Source organism: Pectinophora gossypiella, chromosome 13 (genome assembly GCF_024362695.1).
Source record: "Pectinophora gossypiella chromosome 13, ilPecGoss1.1, whole genome shotgun sequence".
In the NCBI taxonomy this organism is placed as follows: Eukaryota; Metazoa; Arthropoda; class Insecta; order Lepidoptera; family Gelechiidae; genus Pectinophora; species Pectinophora gossypiella.
Window position 1 is genome coordinate 7,395,882 of NC_065416.1, and position 23,330 is coordinate 7,419,211.

General features: G+C 40.4%; 5 protein-coding genes across 11 annotated transcripts in view; 2 read left to right on the top strand and 3 right to left on the bottom strand.

Annotated features, from left to right (window-relative positions):
• LOC126372217 (rho guanine nucleotide exchange factor 10) overlaps positions 1–3,375 on the top strand; it is a 43,556-nt gene extending 40,181 nt beyond the window's left edge. For all 5 annotated transcript variants that reach the window (XM_050017878.1, XM_050017877.1, XM_050017880.1 and 2 more), the window contains 3 exons: positions 132–392; positions 967–1,143; positions 1,372–3,375. In XM_050017878.1, the coding sequence (XP_049873835.1) occupies positions 132–392; positions 967–1,143; positions 1,372–2,994 (2,061 nt within the window). In that variant the 3' untranslated portion in view covers positions 2,995–3,375. The remainder of the gene's footprint in view (positions 1–131; positions 393–966; positions 1,144–1,371) is intronic.
• A 1,265-nt stretch (positions 3,376–4,640) lies between these two features.
• Positions 4,641–6,707, bottom strand: LOC126372257 (coiled-coil-helix-coiled-coil-helix domain-containing protein 10, mitochondrial-like). The gene is made up of 3 exons (XM_050017952.1): positions 6,561–6,707; positions 6,064–6,283; positions 4,641–4,874 (listed from the first exon to the last, which is right to left on the bottom strand). Exons 1-3 carry the CDS (start codon positions 6,627–6,629, stop codon positions 4,864–4,866), a joined length of 300 nt encoding a protein of 99 aa, XP_049873909.1. The 5' UTR covers positions 6,630–6,707; the 3' UTR covers positions 4,641–4,863.
• Positions 6,708–7,101: 394 nt separating this feature from the next.
• On the bottom strand, positions 7,102–9,637 carry LOC126372258 (coiled-coil-helix-coiled-coil-helix domain-containing protein 10, mitochondrial-like). Its single transcript, XM_050017953.1, has 4 exons — positions 9,574–9,637; positions 9,232–9,367; positions 7,989–8,205; positions 7,102–7,170 (listed from the first exon to the last, which is right to left on the bottom strand). The coding sequence occupies exons 2-4, from the start codon at positions 9,298–9,300 to the stop codon at positions 7,160–7,162; spliced, it is 297 nt and encodes a 98-aa protein (XP_049873910.1). The 5' UTR covers positions 9,301–9,367; positions 9,574–9,637; the 3' UTR covers positions 7,102–7,159.
• Positions 9,638–10,182: 545 nt separating this feature from the next.
• On the bottom strand, positions 10,183–11,496 carry LOC126372253 (coiled-coil-helix-coiled-coil-helix domain-containing protein 10, mitochondrial-like). Its single transcript, XM_050017946.1, has 3 exons — positions 11,339–11,496; positions 11,114–11,255; positions 10,183–10,816 (listed from the first exon to the last, which is right to left on the bottom strand). The coding sequence occupies exons 1-3, from the start codon at positions 11,386–11,388 to the stop codon at positions 10,568–10,570; spliced, it is 441 nt and encodes a 146-aa protein (XP_049873903.1). The 5' UTR covers positions 11,389–11,496; the 3' UTR covers positions 10,183–10,567.
• Positions 11,497–12,548: 1,052 nt separating this feature from the next.
• Positions 12,549–23,330, top strand: part of LOC126372233 (transducin beta-like protein 2) — a 61,159-nt gene continuing 50,377 nt past the window's right edge. Inside the window, exons 1-2 of one of the 3 annotated variants that reach the window (XM_050017907.1) lie at positions 12,549–12,844; positions 19,631–19,831. In XM_050017907.1, the coding sequence (XP_049873864.1) occupies positions 12,694–12,844; positions 19,631–19,831 (352 nt within the window). In that variant the 5' untranslated portion in view covers positions 12,549–12,693. Of the gene's footprint in view, positions 12,845–13,190; positions 13,343–19,630; positions 19,832–23,330 lie in introns of those variants that run through there. The other 2 variants (XM_050017906.1, XM_050017908.1) reach the window with 2 other exon arrangements.

The following is a 23,330-nucleotide window of genomic DNA, read 5'->3' on the forward strand; positions in this document are numbered from 1 at the left end:
ATTGTAGCACTATTATGTTTTGATTTACTATAAAATGTACATAAAACTCTTTGTCTATTATAGATACGTCCAAATCAAGGTTTTCGAATTATGTTTCTGCTTCGAATTAGAGCACAGCCCTATTCTTACAGAAAAAGGACGACGAGATGGCGTGGGTAGATTCCTGCTGTCTCCAACTAACGATTCGCGGGCGAGAAGAACCGGTGACCTTCCGCGCGAGTGAGCCAGGCGCCCGACTGGCGTGGGCGACGGAGCTGAGGTTGGCTCAGCTAGCACAAGCGTCGGCTAACTCCCCCGCGTGGCGCCTGCCCGCCCCGCAACACGCACCTGCCCATAAGATGCCGCTGTTTGTCGCCGCCACGCCGGTGTATTCTTCTAAGTATCTGACTGAGGTAAGTTGCTTTACTAATAATAGTTGCTGCTGAAACACAGTGGTTGCGAAGTCGATGACGATCCTCGCCAGCCGTGGTGTCAGTATAACTATTGTCACTATACCTTTCTAGTTTTGGAAAAGCGAATCAATCGTACGTTTTGTTCGCGTTGTATCATATACCATAGCGAGTGTTTCTAAGCTCCTTGTCAGCCTAAATCATTGAAGGTCATCACAGAATAAAGAATACAAACTTAAAGTACCGCAACGTATATACAGCACAACTCCGTGCCGCACCAATTTGTAGCTAGATTTACCTCACCCCCTCTGGGTCTTTTTAGTCTTAAATGGCCGTTAACCGCTAAGGAGTAAGGGGAGTGCGCGCGTATGTCTGTCTCGCCCTGTAGTGTGATAAGGCCTCTTAATCTCCGCCGCGCACGTGAACACCGGTAGCGCGGCCTTGCCTGTTGACGCATGCTCACTCGACCTCGTACAAATCGGCTCGGCGCGGCGCTACTTTTTATATCTCGCACTGCGAGAAGCAGGTTTAAAAAAGAGATTATTGCCTAGAGTATGACGGCACGGTGCGCCCTCAGGTCCGCTGCGGCTGCTTCTACACGTCGAGCGGGTCGGCGCGCGGCGCGGCCACGCGGCGCGCGCGCTCGCTGCTGTGGGTGTGCGCGGCCGGCGCCGCCGACAGCCACGTGGCCGTGCTCACGCACCGCGCCGCACACCTCAAGACGCTCGTCACGCTCGACCTGCCCGACACCAAGGTACGTCGCACTAACTACCTCGCACTGCCCGGCCTGCAATGCTTGGCCATCGAGCCAGGACATCATCGTGGACTTACCTCCGCTTATTTTCTTACAGTACTCCCACTATCAACTTTCTCCGAAGTTTGAAATGCTCTTCCATAAGCGCATAAAAACGATGCAATAAAATTCTTATAAATATTTGATTTACACCATATATACAGATATCTTTTGTCATTATCCTTACAGGTAACCACAATGGAGTACTCGAAAGGAGTGAGACAAGTGACCACGCTGTGCGGCGACACAGTGTGGCTCGGTACTGAGTGCAAGAAGATCCTCATCTTTTCCGGCGTCGAGCCAGAGAAGCAGGAGAAGCTGACAGAAGTGGCCACCGTCGCCTCCGTCACGCAGATCCGCTACCACTGCGACGCCATGTTCGTAGGCCTCTCCAACGGACGACTCTCCGTCTACAGGAGAAACCACGACGACTCGTGGGCCCTCAACGAACCCCTAGCCATAGAACTAGGAGACAAGCCCGTCTACTGTGTCCTCCCGGTAGACGGCATAGTATACGCCACCTGCGCCCGACGCGTCTTCGCCATCAACGCCCTCACTGCCGAAATCATGCGCATCCTAGAACTCAAAGGCGAGGGAGATCGGTCGGTCAAGTACCTAGCCCATTCAGGAGTAGGGTTATGGACCGCGTTCTCGGATTCAACGTACGTTAGCCTCTACCATGCTGAAACTTTCGAGCACCTGCAGAACATCGACATAGCCGCCGACGTGGCCAAGACTATCGGTGCGAGAGAGGGCAGCAAGCCCGCGTACGTGTCCGCCTTGCTGGCCGGGCAGGGGCTGCTGTGGGTCGGCACCACCGCCGGCGTCAGCGTCACCGTGCCGCTGCCTAAACTAGAAGGTCTGCCGTTGATCGGCGGACAGATCGGCGTGTCCTACCACGCACACGCCGGACCCGTCACGTTCCTACTTTCTTTGATGCCGGAATCTCGAGACGTCGACGTCAACGTAGTGCGCAGGAATTTATCCAACGCCCGCGCCCTCGCCGACACGACGACACTAGAGGAGGAAGGCAAAGATGACGACAAGCCCAAATTAGAGAGGCGAATTTCCGAAGAGCTGAGCCCGTACCGTCCGCAGCGAGTGCAGTCGGCCGTCGTGCGCCGCAAGAAGCCCGGCGACGTGCGGCTCAGCAAGACGCTGCCCAAGTGCGCCAACCTCAACGCGTGCGACGTGTACGGGCTATTCGGGGACCTCATGTTCGTCAAGGACTGCGTCGGCGAGGCGGACGTCAGCGGCTCCGGCGGCGAGGCGCTGCGGCGGAGCGACCCCGAGCTCGCCGCCATCCCCTTCAGAGTCAGTACGCTCGACCGGAGGCTGCGCATGCGCGCCGGCCGACCGCGCAGCCTGGACTTGTCTAGCTGGTCCGTGGACTCGCGCGCCTCCAGCCTGTGCACGTCGTCGGGCAGCGAGGAGTCCATGGCACTGCGCGGCGTGTCGCGCACCAGCTCCGGCGCGTCCGGCGCCGCCAGCCTGGCGCCGGTGGCCGCGTCCACGCCCGACTCGTCGTCGGGGAAGTCCACGGCGTCCGAGCGGTCGGTGTCCCGCAGCGACTCGGCGACGGAGCGGGCGGGCGCGGAGGGCCGTGCGCCAGCCAAGAGCGCGGCGCGGAGCCTGCGCGGTGCGGATTACGTGGTGGGCGCAGGCGCGGCGCGGCGCTCCGTGCTGACGCTGGCGGGCGGCCGCGGCTACGTGGACTGGCGCCAGACGGCCGACGCGGCCGAACGGCCCGCGCCCGCCGCCGAGCCCAACCCGCGGGACGCGCACCTCGTGCTCTGGGAGATGCGCTTGTGACCGCCCTCCGCCGCCAATGGTACGCGCGTAACATGTTACGCAAGATGTTCCGGACGGATCGAATATTTTGGATCTGATATTTGTGTCATATTCGTGTCGTCCTCGGGGACGGTACTTGTAAATACCGGTGCGTTAGATTTGTAAAAACTTACATAAATTCCACGTATAGAGGGCTATTATAATTTAGTATACGATAGGGTTATTTACAGCTTTTGTACACTAACAAGCGTGGCGGCATCGGCCGTCGGCGCTGCGACGATCGTGGAATTAAGTATTTACATGGAACGTTTACACTGGGTGTAAATGATGTGATAAGCTTTAAATTATTTTTCGAAGTTGGGCTTTGTCTATTAGCGAGATGTTTACATTGGTGTATTGTATGATATTTAAGCACTGGTGCATTATTTTTGTGATCATATATAAATGTTATAAATTGCTATTGTGGAGGTCGATATACAAATGTTAGGAAGCTGCGATTTTAAAACCATGATGATGTTCCCTTTAAATAAAGTTCCAAACGATGTTATTGTAATTCACCTTAATAATAAATGAAATAAATGCACTTTCAAAATTCACAGTCACATAAGAGTTAGTTTAAATAATCCGCCATATTAACTTAGTTTAAATCGTTTGTAAATTTGTAATTAAATACTACTTCACGTTTAAAGTTTCGAATTATTTGTATTGTTACTTTAAGTTTCAATTGTTACTGTGTAACTTAACTAACATGAACCTAGTGGCCTTATTTTCAATATTGAAATTTCCAGTGTGATTATAGCATTCGTTTAAGCTTTATTGTTAGACATAATTATAATGTCGCTTTAAGAATTTAGACTGATTTAGCCTAAGCGTTAAAGTGTATTATTAGTTGAATTATAGTGTTTAAGACGAACCTACGACATTTCGAACGAATACTTTTGGCAATTAAAAACGGGTGTCTCATTTACTAACATTGCAATATTTGTCACAATTTAGATATGTTGAATTCACTTATGTTTTTTACAAGATTTTTCATGTACGAATTAATTCATAGATTAGAAACACATAATTTATGTTCGGTTGTGATTCAGTTTCAATATACAATAGGCCAAAAAGTGTTGCTGTCATTTGTATGAAATATATTCATAGCGTATTGTAATGTTGACAATGCACAAGGCAGTAATAATCTTCCATTCAACAGTTGAACTATAATAATGTTATACTTGTTGCTCGTTGGAATGTTGTTTTCGGTCAGTATATCTATAATAAATATTATTTCGCGCAAACCCAAAGATACCCCACACGTATAAAGAAATCATGATTTGTTTTCTTTCATATAAACTAGACGACAATTTTTATGTGCCAAATTGTAACAACCTATCCGAATCTTTAGATTTTATATATGGAAATGGATTTTCTCGTCTCAATCTTGCAGTTCAATTAAATTTCTTTAGATCTATTATGATTAATGCACCATTTATATAAAAACATGTAATGATAAAAAAACAATTTCGAAAAAACAATTTCGAACCGAACCTTATTTTCCGAATGTTTATGTTTCGAAACCTCCAATTTTTATGATTGAGTTTATATAAAATGAAAGTTTATTTATACTACAAAACGTCACAACTTATGTACTAAGGTGTAAATAAATTTAATGTTTATATGTATACACCTGTACTTGTGTCTTTTATTTATTTTTATCAACGCCGCATCATAATCCAGATATAAAATAGTCATACAATAAAATAGCAAATAATCAGATAATAAAATACTCTACAAATGAAAAAAGAAAATTTGTTGTTCAGTTTATTGCTTAGTGTCTATTGCTTTGCTACATGTTGAGCTGACCGATTGGCTGAGATTTAAACCCAAAGTAATATGTTGGTTTCAAGGTATTCCTGCAACAAAAACAAAAAATACAATTACCCACAGGTATACACAGATGTGCTGTTTGTATAATTTTATCCTACTGCTTATTACTGAAAAACATTGAGGGTTGAACTACGTCTGACAGTACGGAACCGCAGTTTCTATGCTTCTATCCTCTTCTGACACTTAAGAACCGTCACACGGTGGAATCGACGAAGTGGGTAGGTCCCATTGTTCCATAGAACGTCATCGGACAAATTAGTCTTTTTTTCCCATTATGTTCTATGGAACAATATACAAGCATTTCCCCTGATTTTTTAAAAAATTATAAAATAAATATTTCATTCATTCATTCATTAATGACGTCATAGAACAAAATGGGAATATTGTTCCATGTTCTTAATCTCTGGTTGAATAATGTACCTACCTACAGAAAGTTGTCAATATTTGACAACTTGTTATATGGAACATATTGAAATAAAAAATGTATTAGATGTCCTATAGAACAAATAAAACTAAAAAGTTTAATTTTGTCCGATGACGTCATGTTCTATGGAACAAATGGGACCTACCCGTCGAAGTGCAGTCGCTCTCCCGCTCATCGCTCTAGCAAATTACGGCTCCGATTGATAGAAACGTAGGAAAGTATGAAGTGGTGTGGCCAGATGTTGACCCTAACTAAAGCCACAAGGAATCGGAAGACATGAAAATGGACATCATGAACCGCATGGTGATAGGTGATGAGACCGTGTCTTACATAGTTATTGTAGTGAACACGATCCTCGAGTCGATTATACCCCTTGAAACGTAGCATGATTAAAATTACAGCAGGAAAGAGATGTCACTCTAAATATATTACGTTTTAATTGGGTATAGTAACTGAACGCCTTGTTTTCTTTACTCCAAATCGAGCGGAAGGGTATATAAATGTCGTGGGCTGATAAAGATCTGCCTGGGCAGATCATGATGTGCAGGCATTTCGTGATAATGCCAATTATTTCATAATGTACCCAATTTGAAGTTGGGCAGATCGATGGGCGCAACATATTTGTCGATTCGCCCTGTAGTCACTTGGCCACGTCGAGATATGGCTACTCAGTTCCTTTTCACTCACTGTGCTGTTTGCATTGTGTATAAGTGAGAAACTGTATGTCCGTCTCAAGTCTGTAGGGTAACCATAGTATAGGCATTTTTTTAAATTTGTTTAATATAACTCACTATTGCGCCGCTTGCACTCGAGCAGTGAGTCTTTATACGGCTGGCACTGGCCAAGGTCCTCCGCCAGGCTTGCGCACTGCAGGAACTGCGCGATCTCGTACGCGCACGGGCCGCTGGGGTCCGAGCCCATGCGATAATCCTTCGGGACCGCTTGCTGTACCTCCGAGTAACGCCGCCCGCCGCCGAACAACCCGGTGATCGCTTCTCCCGCTAAGTGGCCCTGGCAATCAAAATCCACATATACATAATATAGAACCCGTATCTATAGATGTCAGCAGAGCCACAAGTCTTCAATAAGAGGACCCGCAGCTCCTCCGAATATTCGCTTTGATCATGGATCGATTCAATGGATCAAATAAACATATATGTATGTACAGTCAGAAGCAAATAGTTAATGACAGTCAAGCTGTACATATAGTTAGCTACATCCAGAATATCCAATAATTACTAATAAATAAAAAAAAACTAATAAATGTATGAATTATTAATTATCTTACCACAGTGGTGCCCACGGTAACACCGCCAGCTATAGACGCGGCGTCTCTGAACATGGATCGTCGCGGCATGGGAGCCACGATGATAGGCGGGGATCGTGCAGGCGCATGGCTCTGCGCAGGCGAATAGCGGGAACGGCTGCAAGAATATATCACAAACACAGAACCAATAAGTGCCGGTATAACTTAGTAGTTTGACAAGGTTCTTCAATGCCTATAAGTTGAAGTACGTATAATACAGGCTGAAAATAACACTCAAAACAAAAGAAAATCTCGAGTACACTAGAAGCTACAAGACGAAGTCGAAGATTTCCAAAATCAAATTCAAACTGAGATAAAGAAAAGTCAAAGCTGTTTTATGTCTCATTCAGACTCGTGGATACCACCGCCGGCGCCGCCACGTAACTTCCAAAATCTGAAAAAAATCACACTATCTACAACTGTTATTTTATATGCCCGTTATACGCCCGCCCATTTTATGTATACGTAATAATAATAACTACTAATGAAATACAATCAGCAGCGTGTTACAGGTTTATTGATACTTGAATATTGTTTTGTTAGATGCTGGGGTGGTTTACTGGGTTCAGTATGAAAGAGATTCAAGGGATTCCTGAAACAAAAAGAAACAGTAATGTCTGTAAAGGTGAATTGTAATCAGAGGAATAGGTAGAGGTACCTAGGTGGTACTCACTGATTTCTTTGACAAATGCGGGTATTTTAGAACTCTTTTTAACGTACACGGGCTAATAACGCCTGGTAGCGAGTATTAGCAACTAATTTAAAAGTTCAAAGCTAGTTATTGGTTTTACAATTTGTTGTTTAGTTTATTAGATAGGTATATCTGTGAGCATCAGAATGACTGCCCAAAATGACAGATCAGCTTTAAAATATTACTAACATCCAATACCTTTTAGCTACTATTTAATACCTTTGTTTAGATATTTTCTACCTAATTAATAAATAATGCAATAAAAGATTAATATGTTCCTTTTTTATAATTTGTATTATGTGCATAATTGAGTTGTAAACAATAAACAATTAACATTTTCGTTAAAACTTTTTTTGCTCATATTTTTTTATTTCTTGTTTTAAAAATCTAAAATAAATATTTGTTTAGGTAGGTACTGAATAGGTACTAAATTTGTGTATAGGCGAAATTACATTTCGGAGCCTTTTTGTGGAGATTCTAAATGTGGGTGGTCATTCAGACATCAGAATGACTGGCCATTTTTTAAATAAATTTTCTTATTTATTAATTAGGTAGAAAATATCTATACAAAGGTATTAAATAGTAGCTAAAAGGTATTGGATGTTAGTAATATTTTAAAGCTGATCAGTCATTTTGGGCAGTCATTCTGATGCTCACGGTATATCTTCCTCTTCAGTCATATAGGTATTAAAGTAGGTAGGTATCTCATCTCGACATACCGTTGCGCCGCTTGCAGTCTTGGAGCAAATCGTTGAAGCGCTGACATGCGCTTATATCGTCGTTTGTGCTCGCGCACTGCAGGAACTGCGAGATCTCGTATGCGCAGGGGCCGGTCGGATCCGTGCCCGGCGTGTAGTTCCGCGGCAACACTTCCACTATCTCCTCGCGGTGCCGACCGCCCAACATGCCCGTTATAGCTTGACCCGCCACGTGGCCCTGTAGAATTGTTTCTACTATGTTTGTACTTCTTCATCATCATCAGCCCAATAACGTCCTCACTGCTGGGGCACGGGCCTTCCCTAGGGATGGATAGGGAGATCGGGCCTTAAACCATCACGCGGGCACGGAGCACCACCGAAGCACGGAGGAGCTCGAGATGAAAACTTTTTTTTTGTGGTCACCCATCCTATGACCGGCCTTTGCGAATGTTGCTTAACTTCAACAATCGCAGACCGAGCGCGTTTACCGCTGCGCCACCGCGCTCCTAATGTTTGTACATAAGTAGGTATATATACTATACATATACCCACACTCAGTAGCAGCCCTAGGGCGGTGCGAGCGGTGCGACCGCACCGGGCGCCGAAATAAGAGGGCAAAATCAACATGACTGGTCCAACCTGACCAGCTGCCCCGTATCTAGAAGGGAGCAACTGGGTTTTGTATTTTGAGGGGCTGAGGGGCGCCACTTTCAGGTCTCGCAGCAACTTGCTACGGCCACCACTGCCCGCACCATTAATCTCTAATGAGGAAGGCAAAGCCACATCATACGCCTAACTAGAATACGTATAGACATCTTTATTTTGAAGCTAGCTTTCTGCCCGCGAATTTTTACCCGTGGACTTTGTTTATCGCGTACCTATATATTTCCTATCTTTAGATATTGGGTATCGAAACAATATTCGATATGTTCCTAATCGTTATGTGTAATAGACATTGGACTTTATAATCTTTAGATAAATCTAGACTAGACATCTTGTCACCGGTTTCAATCGGTCATCCTCCTAAACAGGTAGCTACCTACCTAACTGTTATTTTATCATGATTAAAATGACTTCTCTGACACTATAATAACAGTCCACTGCTGGAGATAGCCATCAAATCACCTAGATGTAAGTATATTACCTACTGCAGACAGCTGTCTGATTAATATAATTCATTCGTAAATATTTATTGCAGGGTATAAGTCTTTCTCTTTTCCTCAGTCGCGTTATCATTATTGTCAGATTGACTACAATTTCGTACCAAGGAATTGCCCACAGCAACGCCTCCCGCGACAGTAGCGGCTTCTCCAAAGAGGGACCGTCGCGGCATGGGAACCACCACTATCGCGGGGGTTGTCGCAGGCGCGTGCTGTTGCGTCGCGGAATACCGGGAACGACTGAAAATTTAAGTGAAGTGTTCATACCACAGCCGTGCCGGCAGCTACACCTCCCGCCACCGCCGCGGCGTCCCCAAACAGGGAGCCACTTCGCCGAGGCACCGTCACCACGGCCACTCCCGACGACCGCGGCGCGAGAGGTGCGCCTCTAAGTGAACTTGATGAGCGTGTATTGCTCGCTTTACTACAATCAAACATATACTTACTTACAATTTCGAAATCCATTCTCTATTCTACACTATGAATTGCTCAAACTTGCATTTGAATTTTATGGGGGTGAAGCACAAATACGTACTGCATTGATACTATTTTTAGGACACAAAACGACACGAGAAATTCCGCTAGCTAAAGTTAGCATAATATTTGGCACTACACAAGCAGGAACAGTTGAAGTAAATTAAGCAGCCATTCATCGAAGACGCTAGTAGAAAACATCGCGTAGTAACATTGACCGCCTACTGGTGGCATATTTCCAAAAAGAATGACCACTTAGTCATCTCCATTGTTTCTTTACGGCTAAGTCCGACAGGATGGAATTTACGCGAATTAGCTGTCTACCCCTTTGAGGCAACTACGTCACGTCCGCCGCCGCAAGCCTTGCACATGACGCTGATGGTGTCTCTTCAAAGTAGAAATAGCAAACGTAAAGTGTGTCTAGTACACGAGCCTGTAAAAGGATGATTTGAATCATCTGAAGTGTAAAACTAGAAAAAATTACGCACTATAGCCAACACATTTATGATTAATAGTATTCATAAATCAAGTAAATTGAGGGGTAAAAAATAATACATCACTAATTAATGAAACAACAATAGTTCGGTTTTTGTTTTTATTTACTGTATATTAAATTTAATTGCACTACCTATAAACAATAAAACATTGAATATAATAGATTAAAAAAATAATCTACATCACAAAAGGAATTGTCTTATTAAAAATTAAAGAACACTAAAAATTTACTATACTTAAACTGTAAAATTATTAGAAATCAAATTCCCTTCGACAGTTCAGAAATAATAGCTACTAGGAAGGTGCCTCATGTTACTGTTAAATACAAAGGTTTTGATGTCAAGGAAGCCTTTGATCCGGAAAACTGAGTGCGTACATTTTGTGTACAGCTTTGATAGTGATCTTCGGAGGAAATAAATCATCTTGTTGGAATTACAAAAATAGATTTATGGCACCTTACATATGGGGAATTTAGAGGTGGTTGTTAACTTTGCACTGGCGGAGAGCCTCGTTGAAGCCCTCGCACAGCGTGAGATCGTGTTGTTGTTGGGCACACTCAATGAACTGCTTGATCTCCCAGGCGCAGGGTCCCTGCGGCTGCTGGTTCTGGTACTGCTGGTACGTGGCCTGCGCGGGCTGAGCCTGCTGCTGCTGCGGCGCCGGCTCGCTTGAGCTACCACCACTGAACAACCCAGTCAATGCACTACCGGCAACATGACCCTGGAAAAAAAAAACAAATTTTGCCTTAAACACGAAACATATCATACGTGCATGTCTAATTTGATAAAATATAAAACGCAGAAATATTGTGCAAAACATGTTTACTTTCGTCATTCAAAACAAAGTACAATTCATTATGTAGATAACGTCATGCATGACATATGATTATCTTCCGATATCTTGGCTTCACGCCAATACAGTGAAAGTATCAGCATTTCGCAATATATAGAAATGTGAAGAAATTTCCAAAAGTCCAAGGGTGACACTGTTTACGTTACGTAATGAAAAATTACGCACCACCGCTGATCCTACGGCAACTCCTCCAGCCGTCGCTGCCATCTGGCCGAACATTGACGGCTGCTGGGGCTGAGCCTGCATCGGGGCTGGTGCGGATGGTGGAGCACGAGCCGGCACATGGCTTGTTGGAGGCGGCGCAGCCCTGAAAAGTTACCATGACGAGGTTATCTTTCACATGATGACATATCACAAAAACATAGCATAAACTAAAAATCTTAGACTTACCGTCGCTGAGGCGCCGGAGGTGGGCTTGCAGAACGTCCTCGGCGAGGCATAATTAGCGAATAGTTCTTATAATATGTATTCACAATTGCTCACAGCACAGTCTATAACCCCTTACGTGTTATCTCTTTATGTCACGAACTTCAACTGACTGAATGAATGAAATTTCTTTCTTTCTAGAAAATTTAAATATAGAACATACTATTGCTATTTCTTTTAATCTCGTGTGATTGTATGATGAAAGAAAAAGAAGGCAATAACGGTGCCACCAACATAAGAAAAATTTTATTGACAGATCACAAAAGATGCGTTCACAAAATATTTTATAGTGACTGATTCAAAGCTATTCATGTAAAAAACGAAGCGAGTCTTCTTAAAGCTTTAAAAATATTATTATTTATAATAAACAAACAATAAGTTTTAAACCTAGTCAAACATTTAGAACTGCTTTCATATTGAAAATCAATAAATTCCGATAAAAGAAATACTTAAAATACTCAATGAGGCTACGTTCCTCAAAAAATATATATACATGGCGCTGTAAAGAATTGCCTTCGATTCATGATTAATAGACATATTATGTATCTTTTATCTTTGTTTTTGGGTATAAATAATGACCTTTTGTATTGTACCCAGGCACAACACGTCTTCCACCCATTATTATTTTGATTAAAATAAAGAGAAGCAATATAGGTAGATGTGATCCAAATATCAAGCATTTTAGTCTGGACAGCGCCATCTACATTATTTTTGGGGGAACAAAGTCTGGAAAGTCCCTCATTGACATAAAATGATCTACTGTAAATTATAATTACCTGTATCGGGCCGGCATGTTTTAGGAGTAACGTAAAATTTAAAGATTTAGATGAAAAATTGTATATGATCCGGACTATGTATCTGAATGACAAGAATTAATGAAAGTTTGTGACTTTTCACGTCTGATAATATTTTTTTCTTCAAGCCGGCCAGTGTGTTTAATAATTACTTAACTATTCTTGTTTTAATAAAACTTCACCATTATATGACTGATTCAACAGAATTTATGAACAAAATATTTGTTTTTTGAATTAATGAACGTTTTCTATGATTTTAAACAACGTTCCAATGAGTGAGTTTAATTTTGAACTAGTTAATTTCTACCAATAACACATCACTAGTGAATAAAAAAAATACAGTGACAGCTGTATGTTCGTTTCGTCGTTCGCTATTTTTACTTTGCGCGGCTACTTCCAGTTGGCATTCGGTTCATTCAATCAATTCTCAGTTATTGTGAATTTGTGACCGCGTGATCACAGCCGCCGTCGAGATTCGCATCTCCTGTGTTGTTAGCTATTTCTATTGAAGAATTTTGAGTGAAAATGGGAGATAATCAAGCCGGTGAATACACCAACTTGTTCGTATTGGGCAGCGTAACGTTAATCATCGGTATAATCATCCAAATTATTTACAAGACGATTTTTAGAGGCAAGAAAAATGAAGCTTTGAAAACTGAAGTGGAAAGCGAAGGAGGTAAGGCATATTTGTGGATAGAAATAGGTTCATGAAAGTTGGGTTTGTGCTATAACTTCAGTTTCATAATGCCCCACGTGTTGCGGTGCCGCCGCCGCCGGGGAGTTCCATGTGTTGTGGGCCATACCATGTGAACGGATGCTTAGCTAACTGTATAATATTAGTGAAGAATGTCGCTGACATACTTATGGTCGTTGACGCCTTCTCATCCTCATTACGCTCAAGATTTTTTATGAGATTTACGTCAACTTTTCTGTGTGCCAATTCTAATAAGTACCCACATACAGCTCATCCATTCCTAGTAATATCAAACCACACAGGCAGGAAGTCTCATTGCACTCTCGGAATACTAAGAGGTTAAAACTCAGTGACTTAGTTCTGTGTGAAATCTTTATGGTTATGCATTTATTTAAGTATTTATTTATTAAAAAAAGTATTGCACAGAATAGAACTTAAAGATAAGTGAATTACAAGACAGACAAACTTACTAACATACAGGTATGTATATCACATTATCTACCTACTATCTTATTAGCAAATATCAACCCAATAAGAACATTGTAAATAAAAAACAAATAAATTAATAAAATAAAATTAATTTATTTCAGGCATGTAATGTGGGTTACATTAAAAATAAAAAACAAATAAATTAATAAAATAAAATAAATTTATTTCAGACATGTAATGTAACCCATATGAATTACAAATTATAAAATTACATAATAAAATATATACATAAAAATATATTTAAATAGAAACAATTAGGTACCTATACCTATTACATTTTTCATCATTCAGTCAGTCTTAGCCTATGGTCCTACTGCTCCAACTGTACATAACTAACACTACTCTTATAGGTATCCATGCACAACTCAAACAATAGGATAAATAAAAATAATATAAATAGTTTACATAAATAAAATAGACCTACTAGGTTGGCAGGTAACTTGCATAAAATATCTTCGTTTAAAGAAATGTAGAAAATCTGGAAATATAATTACTAAGTAGGAACTACCTAATATAATAATACATTCTACTTCTACCTAAATATAATCTAGACTTCAAGGTTGGCACTTTTGGTTTATGTGGAAAAAAATTTAAGCTGTTTTCAAGTAGGTACCTACCTACCTTCAATTTGAATCATCTGAGTAACAAAACACTGTTTCATACTATTTACCTATTTAAAAAACAATCTTAATTGATGTGCACTTTAATGTGACTTTCATGCTTTAAATTGCATATAGGTACTTACATTTCAATTGAGTTCTTCTGACATCCAACATCTGTGCAAATGTTATTATGAACATGAGCTGTCTGCAAAATGGCAAAAACCTGGTTCTTATAAGCAAACATTTACTTAGTTTTGCAAACTATTATGCTATGATTCATCTATACCATGTTTGTAAATAATAGTTCATGTGTCTTATTGTATTGTTTTTTTGATAAAAGTTTAATACTTTTAATGTTACTGACATACTTTACTCAATAAAGTTTAGCAATGTTTACTTTTTGATTTTGCAATGTTCAAAAAGATTTTTAATAATCATATCATTCCTACATGTGTAATTTTAAGAAGGTACTGGAACATATCTCTTTCAGCTAAACAGCCTCCAATTGCCATCTAGTTGGATAAGTCGCCTATTGCCAATATTTACGTTTTTTTTTTTGTGTAAAGTGGGTAGGTACCCAATATATTTATTTGTTTTTCTGTACTTGCATCTTTACCCATATAAATAAATGTATCTGCATTCTATGCTTTGTTTAAAATAAAATTACTAGTATTAATATTATACCCTACATTAAGAAATATCATTATGATGCCCTTGGTGCAGACATCTCTGTTCTTTCACTTGTTGCATCTTTGTTTGAACTCTGCTGAAACAAATATGTAGGTAGGTAGGTATTATATTTTGATATTTTCTTCTCATGCCCTCTACATGTAAAACCTCTGTAGGTTATACACACAATTACGTATTCAATTTTATTAATTGCCCTGTACACCTAAATAAATATTGTGGAATTCATATAGGTATTAAATTGAACAATTGGTTGCTCCCCATTATCATTCTTAATAACTGTGACACATAAAGTCTTTTAAAAGTCGTAACAAAATAAGATAAATATTATGATGTGGTATGATATTGATTTCGCGCATAGTGCAATAATTAGACATGCAAGATGCATTATTTATTATATATTTATTCGTTTTAATACGCCTTTTAGCGAATGTTTTTTACTGTTTGTATAGGTAAAGTAGTTTAACTCAAATTAAAAAATATACTTCATCATCATCAGCCCATTAACGTCCCCACTGCTGGGGCACGGGCCTTCCCTATGGATGGATAGGGAGATCGGGCCTTAAACCATCACGCGGGCCCAGTGCGGATTGATGGTTATTAACGACTGCTAATGCAGCCGGGACCAACGGCTTAACGTGCCATCCGAAGCACGGAGGAGCTCGAGATGAAAACTTTTCTTTTTGTGGTCACCCATCCTATGACCGGCCTTTGCGAAAGTTGCTTAACTTCGACAATCGCAGACCGAGCGCGTTTACCGCTGCGCCACCGCGCTCCTAATGTTTGTACATAAGTAGGTATATATACTATACATATACCCACACTCAGTAGCAGACCTAGGGCGGTGCGAGCGGTGCGACCGCACCGGGCGCCGAAATAAGAGGGCAAAATCGACATGACTGGTCCAACCTGACCAGCTGCCCCGTATCTAGAAGGGAGCAACTGGGTTTTGTATTTTGAGGGGCTGAGGGGCGCCACTTTCAGGTCTCGCAGCAACTTGCTACGGCCACCACTGCCCGCACCATTAATCTCTAATGAGGAAGGCAAAGCCACATCATACGCCTAACTAGAATACTTATAGACATCTTTATTTTGAAGCTAGCTTTCTGCCCATAACACATTGTTTTACAATAAAGTAATTTAGCTGCCTAAGATTAGTTCCCATTTACAGCAAAAATTTCAAAGCTTAATCCATTGTGGCGTCGTCTCACGCTCACTTTCACCCGTGAGATAAATGTGCATTATCTTACGTAACGCCTCTTTAGCTACGTACTTTCAAGAAACGAAATTTTAACGTTTTACATTTTCGAGTCCTGCGAAGTCTGCGATAAAATCTTGCAAACAGGCTGTTTGTATGTAGGCTTTATAATACATAGTTTAAAATTATGAACAAATTAGGGATTGGATGAACGCTTGACTCTCACTGTGAGATCGCAGATTCGTATCCCAGCAAGGGGTTAAACCAATGATTTTTTATTTTTTTTTCTTGTTTGAATCATAAATCACGTGTTTAGCGGTGAAAGAAAACATCGTGAAGAAAAAAACATTCAAAAAAAATGCATATCGGAGGTACATTACCTAACCGATATTGGTATTTCCCCTTCGTGGGTTGGAAGCTCAGACAGGAAGACGCTTATGTAAAAAACCGGACCTATCAAATCTTCAGGTTAGGTAAGCGGACCCCGTGAAAACGCGATTACACCAGGGAGATGACTTGCATATTGTGGACAACACCAAATCCTACATAAATCTGGGGGGTTAAAATGGCCACATCGAAGCAATTCATCTAAGAGAACAATATTGCGACTTGACATTTGTTTACATTGCGCACTTGCTTTTATATGCGCAAATGTCAAATAGCAATATTACTTTCTTAGATGAATTGCTTCGATGTGGCCATTTTAACCCCCTTGATCTTTCGTGTTCAGCGCATACATCAAGCTTTCCATGACCTTTCATTTCCATTTCATATCGTTCTAGGTCATATCAATATCAATACACGGCTTATTTCTATGAACAGATGCCGCCGCGTCATGTGATGCATAATGTGATATTTACACATACACAATCTCATGTACATTATCATATCCAAGATTTACTTAACATTGAATATTAGTTATAGTTACATTGAAGGAAGTCGCACGAATTTTAACACGAAATTCGTGGTTTCATGAAATGGTTTTATATATTTTAGAATGACTAATTCCTGGTCCTGTGGTACCATAGTGACTACTAGTTTTGTTTCTCAATCGGGGAGCGCCGGTTCGAAGATGAATGATGCAGTTTTCACTAACACAGTTGGCTCGGCTACTATAGATGGTGATACGGCTCACCGCCTATCACGTTGGTCTAACGTAAAGCTCGGCGAGGTGTGGGTACTTAGTTCATCTTGCGATAGATGTACCTCTGACTACTCCAATTGGGATATAGTCGTGAGCTTATGTATTATTCCCTGGTAAAATTGGTTCCACAGATGGAAAATCTTAGAATTTACCATATTGTTTATCAACTAATCACGTCTGAAATGTCCGAGAGTCCACGTATGTAAACTATTATGATGCACGCGTTTCGTTTCACGTTATACGCATCAAGCGATACTCATAGTTACTTACAAAGTACTTTATTTTGTTGTATGTTTCTTTTGTTTTGTATTTTGTATTTCTTGAGTGTGCAATAAAGTACCTATTTGTTATGTTATGTTTATCAAAAATGGATACATGTTTGCTACTAACTAGAAATAAAATTCCTGCATAAAGATGAAAACGAGCCTTTTAGCAGGTATTTATGAGTAGCTGACAAAACAATAAAACGACGAATGCGACTAATCGTGACTAACTAGTAGGTATATAAAAGAGAGATAAACCACGTTACAAAATAATAAAGAATTTAACTACATTTAGTCATACTTAGGTAGTAGGTACATAATAATAATGCTCATATCAGTCTGTTATGTCTGCGTAGTCATAATCATAGGTAATAATATATAATATATGAGACTTTATTTTCCTTTCCTTCCTCGTTAGTTGAAAGTTATACTTATTCATTTTACAGGAAATAGTTCTGAGTCCGGACGTTGACTGTATTCGTAAGCCTTCTCCCGCGGTTGCGCCCGCGCGTATCGTATAAAATGTAAATACCTACTTATACCTATGCTCAATCTCTGATTATCACATTTACAACGGTTTTACGTTTTCATAATAAGCATACAGTTTGATAATGAAAAATATCGCCTATATTTAACAACAAGAATCCTGTCGGGCCCGTCGCCGGTAATGTTATTCAACCTTTTTGAATACTCGACCACGTATTCGTCTTCGTATTTGTAGGTAGGTGTATAAATTAAAAATATATCGAACCTGTCTGCAATATTATAACAAACATGCACTAAAAATAATAGTTATTTTCTGAGAAAATGACACATTTTTATTTTACGTTACCGAGTGAGAGCCCTCAGCGTTCCCCATTTGTCAAGTAGTTAATGCCTGCCGGCAAATCTACAATAAGTAAAAAAAAAATTCGTAAATAACTAAGTTAGCTGACTAGATAGCTGTCGAGGAGTGGGTGTATTTTATACTATACACCTCTGCCCACCCCTACCCCTAAGTTAGGTTTAATTTCTTCTATCGTGTGGGTTGTGAGGTGCACTACCAACCTCATCAACCCTGATGTCAGGGTTACTATTGAGCCGCCAAAGGCCACTGACATGACTCATGTAACGACTACTTACTTACATCAGAAAGTAGTAACCGGGACCAACGGCTTAACGTGCCTTCCGAAGCATGGAGCGTCTTACTTTCGGACAATCAGCTGATCAGCCTGTAATGTCCTAACCAAACTAGGGATCACAAAGTGATTTTTGTGATATGTCCCCACCGGGATTCGAACCTGGGACCTCCGGATCGTGAGCCCAACGCTCAACCACTGGACGACTGAGGCTGGTTTATTTTGTAAATGTACTATAGCACTACGTTTGACTATTGTACGGTCACGAGCATTAATATGTATACACTTTTGGTACCATGTCACATTAACTTTTTTGACAAATTGAACTGTAAGTCTCACTAAATGTCAAATATGTTAGTGCGATAGAGTCCTAAAGTGGGTACATTATATTGCTCATGACTGTACTATTGGTGTCTCCGAAATAGAATTATGCAGGTAGTAGGCCATTTGTATGTAAGGTACGTTATTGGCGCGTTAATTAATATGAAAAGCTTCATCTTAGGTGTCCACTTATGGGCCACGTGTACTCAAACTGATGCAATATTACGTACCATTACAAGTTATGGTTGTTTACGTCTTTATCAATATTCTTGTTCTCTCTTGTGGGTTGTGAGGTGGAACATCAACCCTGGCGTCAGGGTTATTATTGAGCCGCCAAAGGCCCCTGACATGGCTTACGTAACGACTACATACTTACATCAGTAAGTTGTAACCGGGACCAACGGCAACTTACGAAGCACGGATCATCTTACTTTTGGACAATCAGGTGATCAGCCTGTAATGTCCTTACCAAATCAAGGATCACAAAGTGATTTTTGTGATATGTCCCCACCGGGATTCGAACCTTCCGGATCTTGAGCCCAACGCTCAACCACTGGACCACGGAGGCCTTTATCAATATTACTTACAAGGTACAAGCGTGATGTGCTGATTGATCGCAAACGATAACGTACAATTTGTTCTTGATAAATTATTCAAACAATTTTGCCATTAGTAAGATAAAAGACCTTTGACTTAAACGCAAAAGTTGAGTTTCTTGGTATGACACTTATCTATACCGATATAAGTACCACTACTACTGTTAATGTTATGCATCCAGTATAAGAACTGGCTCTTATGGCGGCTTCTAGTCACCATGACGTCAGGGTTGAGGAGGTTGGCTATTGACAACACAACTCACACGAGAGAAAAAGATAAGAAATTAAGAAATAATTTCTATCCGGCCAGTTTGAATTTTTCCACAAAACCTCTTTTTTCTCGTTTGCAGAGGCTCCCGCACCTGAAAAGATTTCCGAGAAGGCAGTAACGGACAGCCGCGCCAGTGGCAAGAGAAAGAAGCAGGCACCGTGGAAGGGCAAGACAGACTTCACCCACCCCTGGCTGCTCAAGAACCTCAAAGGACACCCTGGCACCGTCCTCCTTGTAGACTTCTCTGCGAACGGCAAGTTCATGGCCGCAACCTGTGATGGTAAGTGTCTAATTATTTTTCCCTTCGTAATAATGCCATGCACCTGCGAGCTTTATCATCGAATCGCAAAGTTTTTTGCAAACAAATGAAACAATGGAATTCGTTCGATGCGATGCTTCGTAAACTGGATTTTTATCGCGTAAATCTATCTATTAGCGAGTTGTTTGCGGGTGACTAGTTGAAGCGAATAGTTCACTGCTTTTATATAATACATCGCCAGTCAAACTTGCTGACGGTTCTTCGGTAAAGTTCGCCGGTGCAATCTAGTAGTAATAGACATTTCAATCTAAGTGTCTTCTAAAGTTTGTAATGGTCTCACAAAAGTAACTTTACTACTATTATTCAAGAGCTAGAAGATTTTCCTCAAAAAGTTTTCCTGCTGTATGCTATTTAAATCATTATCGTAGTCTAAAATGGTCGTGGGGACCATTATAAACGTACTTATCTATATTATGTATAGCAGGAAACTGCATTAAAATATTATTAGGTACGTCTATTTAAGGTACCTACAAGTAACGCATGGCGGCTGAATAGTCATCACTTTCCTGCTGTATGTAATGTTTCTATTAGAAGTACCTGAACTTTGTTACTGAGATTTTAAAGTATTGCTTCAAGTTTTGGGCTAAAACATCGACGTTATGCCCTCAGCAAGACGCGTTTTGTGCTATCTGCAGGATTTCGTTCATAATAAGCTCTCCAGCAAGCAAGCAATACTATTTTCTCAGTAACTTTACAACCTAGTCCCAATTTTGAAAAGGCCAGTCGATATTTTGATGTTCATACTAAGTATATTTTTTATTCAAGTTTAACTTTTTGAAAATGGGACCAAGTTATTTATGTATTGTGGTAACACTAACGAACTTGCTGCTCTTGTAATTTATGCTGCAATAAGTACAGAAATTACATAAAAAAACCTTCGTGAGTTTTAAGACAATAATAACAATATTTTTATAAGTACTTGTCAGGCGGAAAGAGCAGTTTGTTCCAAATATTTAGATTAACGTGTTGTTGTTTCTTGGTTGACTTCTGTGGCCTTAAGTAGTTTGAACTTTCGTATTAAATTATTACTATTAAGCTCATTTTATGAAGAAACATTTCATTATAAGTGTTTTAGTTTATAAGTAACAGATATCCAAAAATCTGAAATGGCAAATAATGTATTTAAACTTTTATGTTTCAATAATATGTCTATACATTGAATTTCATAAACGAAAATGATTTATTTAATTTGAAATTATTTTTCGGATTTCGAATTATTCGCCAGGGTAAACAAAACACGGTTTACAGTGTCTTCACAGCAACTTTCTTCATGAAATGAGATTTGTGGTAGCTTTTTTGTATTTTTCGGGAAATTTCCGCGAGTGAAGTCGCCACGAAATGTCAGCACGAGGAAGCGCCGGAGACCTTGCGCGTTTTTGTCCCACTCCGCTACGCCACTGTTATGTGTAATTTGGAGGTCCGTCGGTCCACAAGGCTATCATTCTTACCAAAAACACCATTGTGAACCAGTAATGTTCGGTACATTGTCGTCAAAATATTAAGTTTCAAATGCTATACATAATATTATAGCATTCTATATTGGTCCCAAACACATATCATTTAAATTGAAATTTTCTAATTATAGGAATAATAATGGATGGCTATTGTAATATTTATTTTCAAGGAAGTTAAGCGTTGATAATTTTGGTACAGCTGTTATAATATTTGTGTTGAATAATTTTATCATGAAACGACCTCAATATTTTATCGAGTAGAACGTCGCTCAAGTCGGTTTGCTATGCAGTATAGGTGGTTAGAACTTACGCGTAGATCTTGATAAAAAAGTAAACACCGCAAGTACCTATGTTGTCGGACGCCACGCGACTAAATAATATAACTCAATCCAAAGGTATAATCAGATTAAAGCACATAATAACGGGTTCTTACCGCGTTTAAATGGGGATATAACCGCGTAAACTTAAAACAATGTATAATCAGATTACTAAAATAATTAAATGTACGTTATATTTGGTAGTAACCCAATCTAGGTTACATGCAAATCGCGTGTGAGGAAGTCTTCATTTGATTAGCGTTTTACTACCTACGCGGTAGGTTAGCTACGTCAGTAATTGTACCTATTTGATTAACTTAATAATTAAAAATACTGATTGATATTGGCAAGAAAAACAAACGTAACCATAACGAATAACAGTTGCCAATCGCCAGCCATTGTCCTGTTAAAGTTGCAAGAGTGCGAAAATTGGCGCGAAAAATCGGTTAACCGCTCTAGTTGCAGCGGCCATTGCGTCCACGCGGCCGCGGCGCGGCGTCCGAGCGTCCGCGCCGCGCGATAAGCCGCGCTAACCGGAATGATTACCGCGATACTGGGGTCGCTCACCTCGCCGAAAAGTCTGCGACCCTGTTCCGCCGGCTTTGTTTATACCTAGCAACTAGGTCGACATATTGTCACAAACTATTACCGCTATTAAAACACCCCTTTCATATCGCAGCACATAAGCGTCACACGCGGAAACGCAAAAACCTAACGTGATGTAGGTCAGTATGAAATTTAAATATCAATGTTCCTTATCAACTTGAGAGCGACTGTGACGAATGTGACGTTGGTATATTGTGTACCTACTGATTTTGGAGTGACCTACCTTTCCGACAATCCACTTCCATTCTATTTCGTCGGTTTATTTTCCTTAAAGGACAAAGGAGCTTGTGATAGAGAGAAAAGAAAATTGCAGGCAGCTGGTGTATAGAGGAGATTCTCTATAGAACAGCACCTTTAGTATCATCCCGCAGATTATTACTTAGTTTTTATACATTGTAGTAGATATTAAATGTCGTTCTGGTCGGGCTGAGTGCGGCGAGGACGGCGTCCTAGGTCGCGTCACGGTCACGCTTCACGCGTCATCGCACCAACCCGTGACTACCGCGATGTAAACAATATGCTCACAGGGCTGCTATCAAAACTCGGAAAGCCTCTAACAGTTTCTACGATTGAAATTGAAGGCTGCGCACTTCCTGCCAATCAATCGATTTGTAGGGTTAAATCAATTCGAAATTCAAATTTCTATTCGACAAAATCACTGAATGATGAAGACTTGTAAGCGTATTCAAATTAATTTCTTCGTTTTACAAAGGCACGTCTGCTAATTAGCAACCAATTCTATTACAGTTCTTAAATTAAACATAATTATTATTCATCGCATTCTGGTGTCGGCAAGACGATTTTTTTTTTGCATATTTTTATAGCACAATCTGTAGAAAAAGATGATTCCAGTGTGGTGATTAACTTTAAATAGACGATGTAATATAATAAGTATGTCATAGTACGAAGTCTTAACAATTCATTTTTAACAACCCATGTGTATAAATTGTGTATGCGTAGCAAATCAGTTCCTTGAGTTCGCAAAGTAACGATAAGAATTATCTCGTGCGCATCATATATTTTAACCTTGATCATACACGTTCTTTATTTCCTGAATATGTATCTCGTCTTTTTCCGTACATT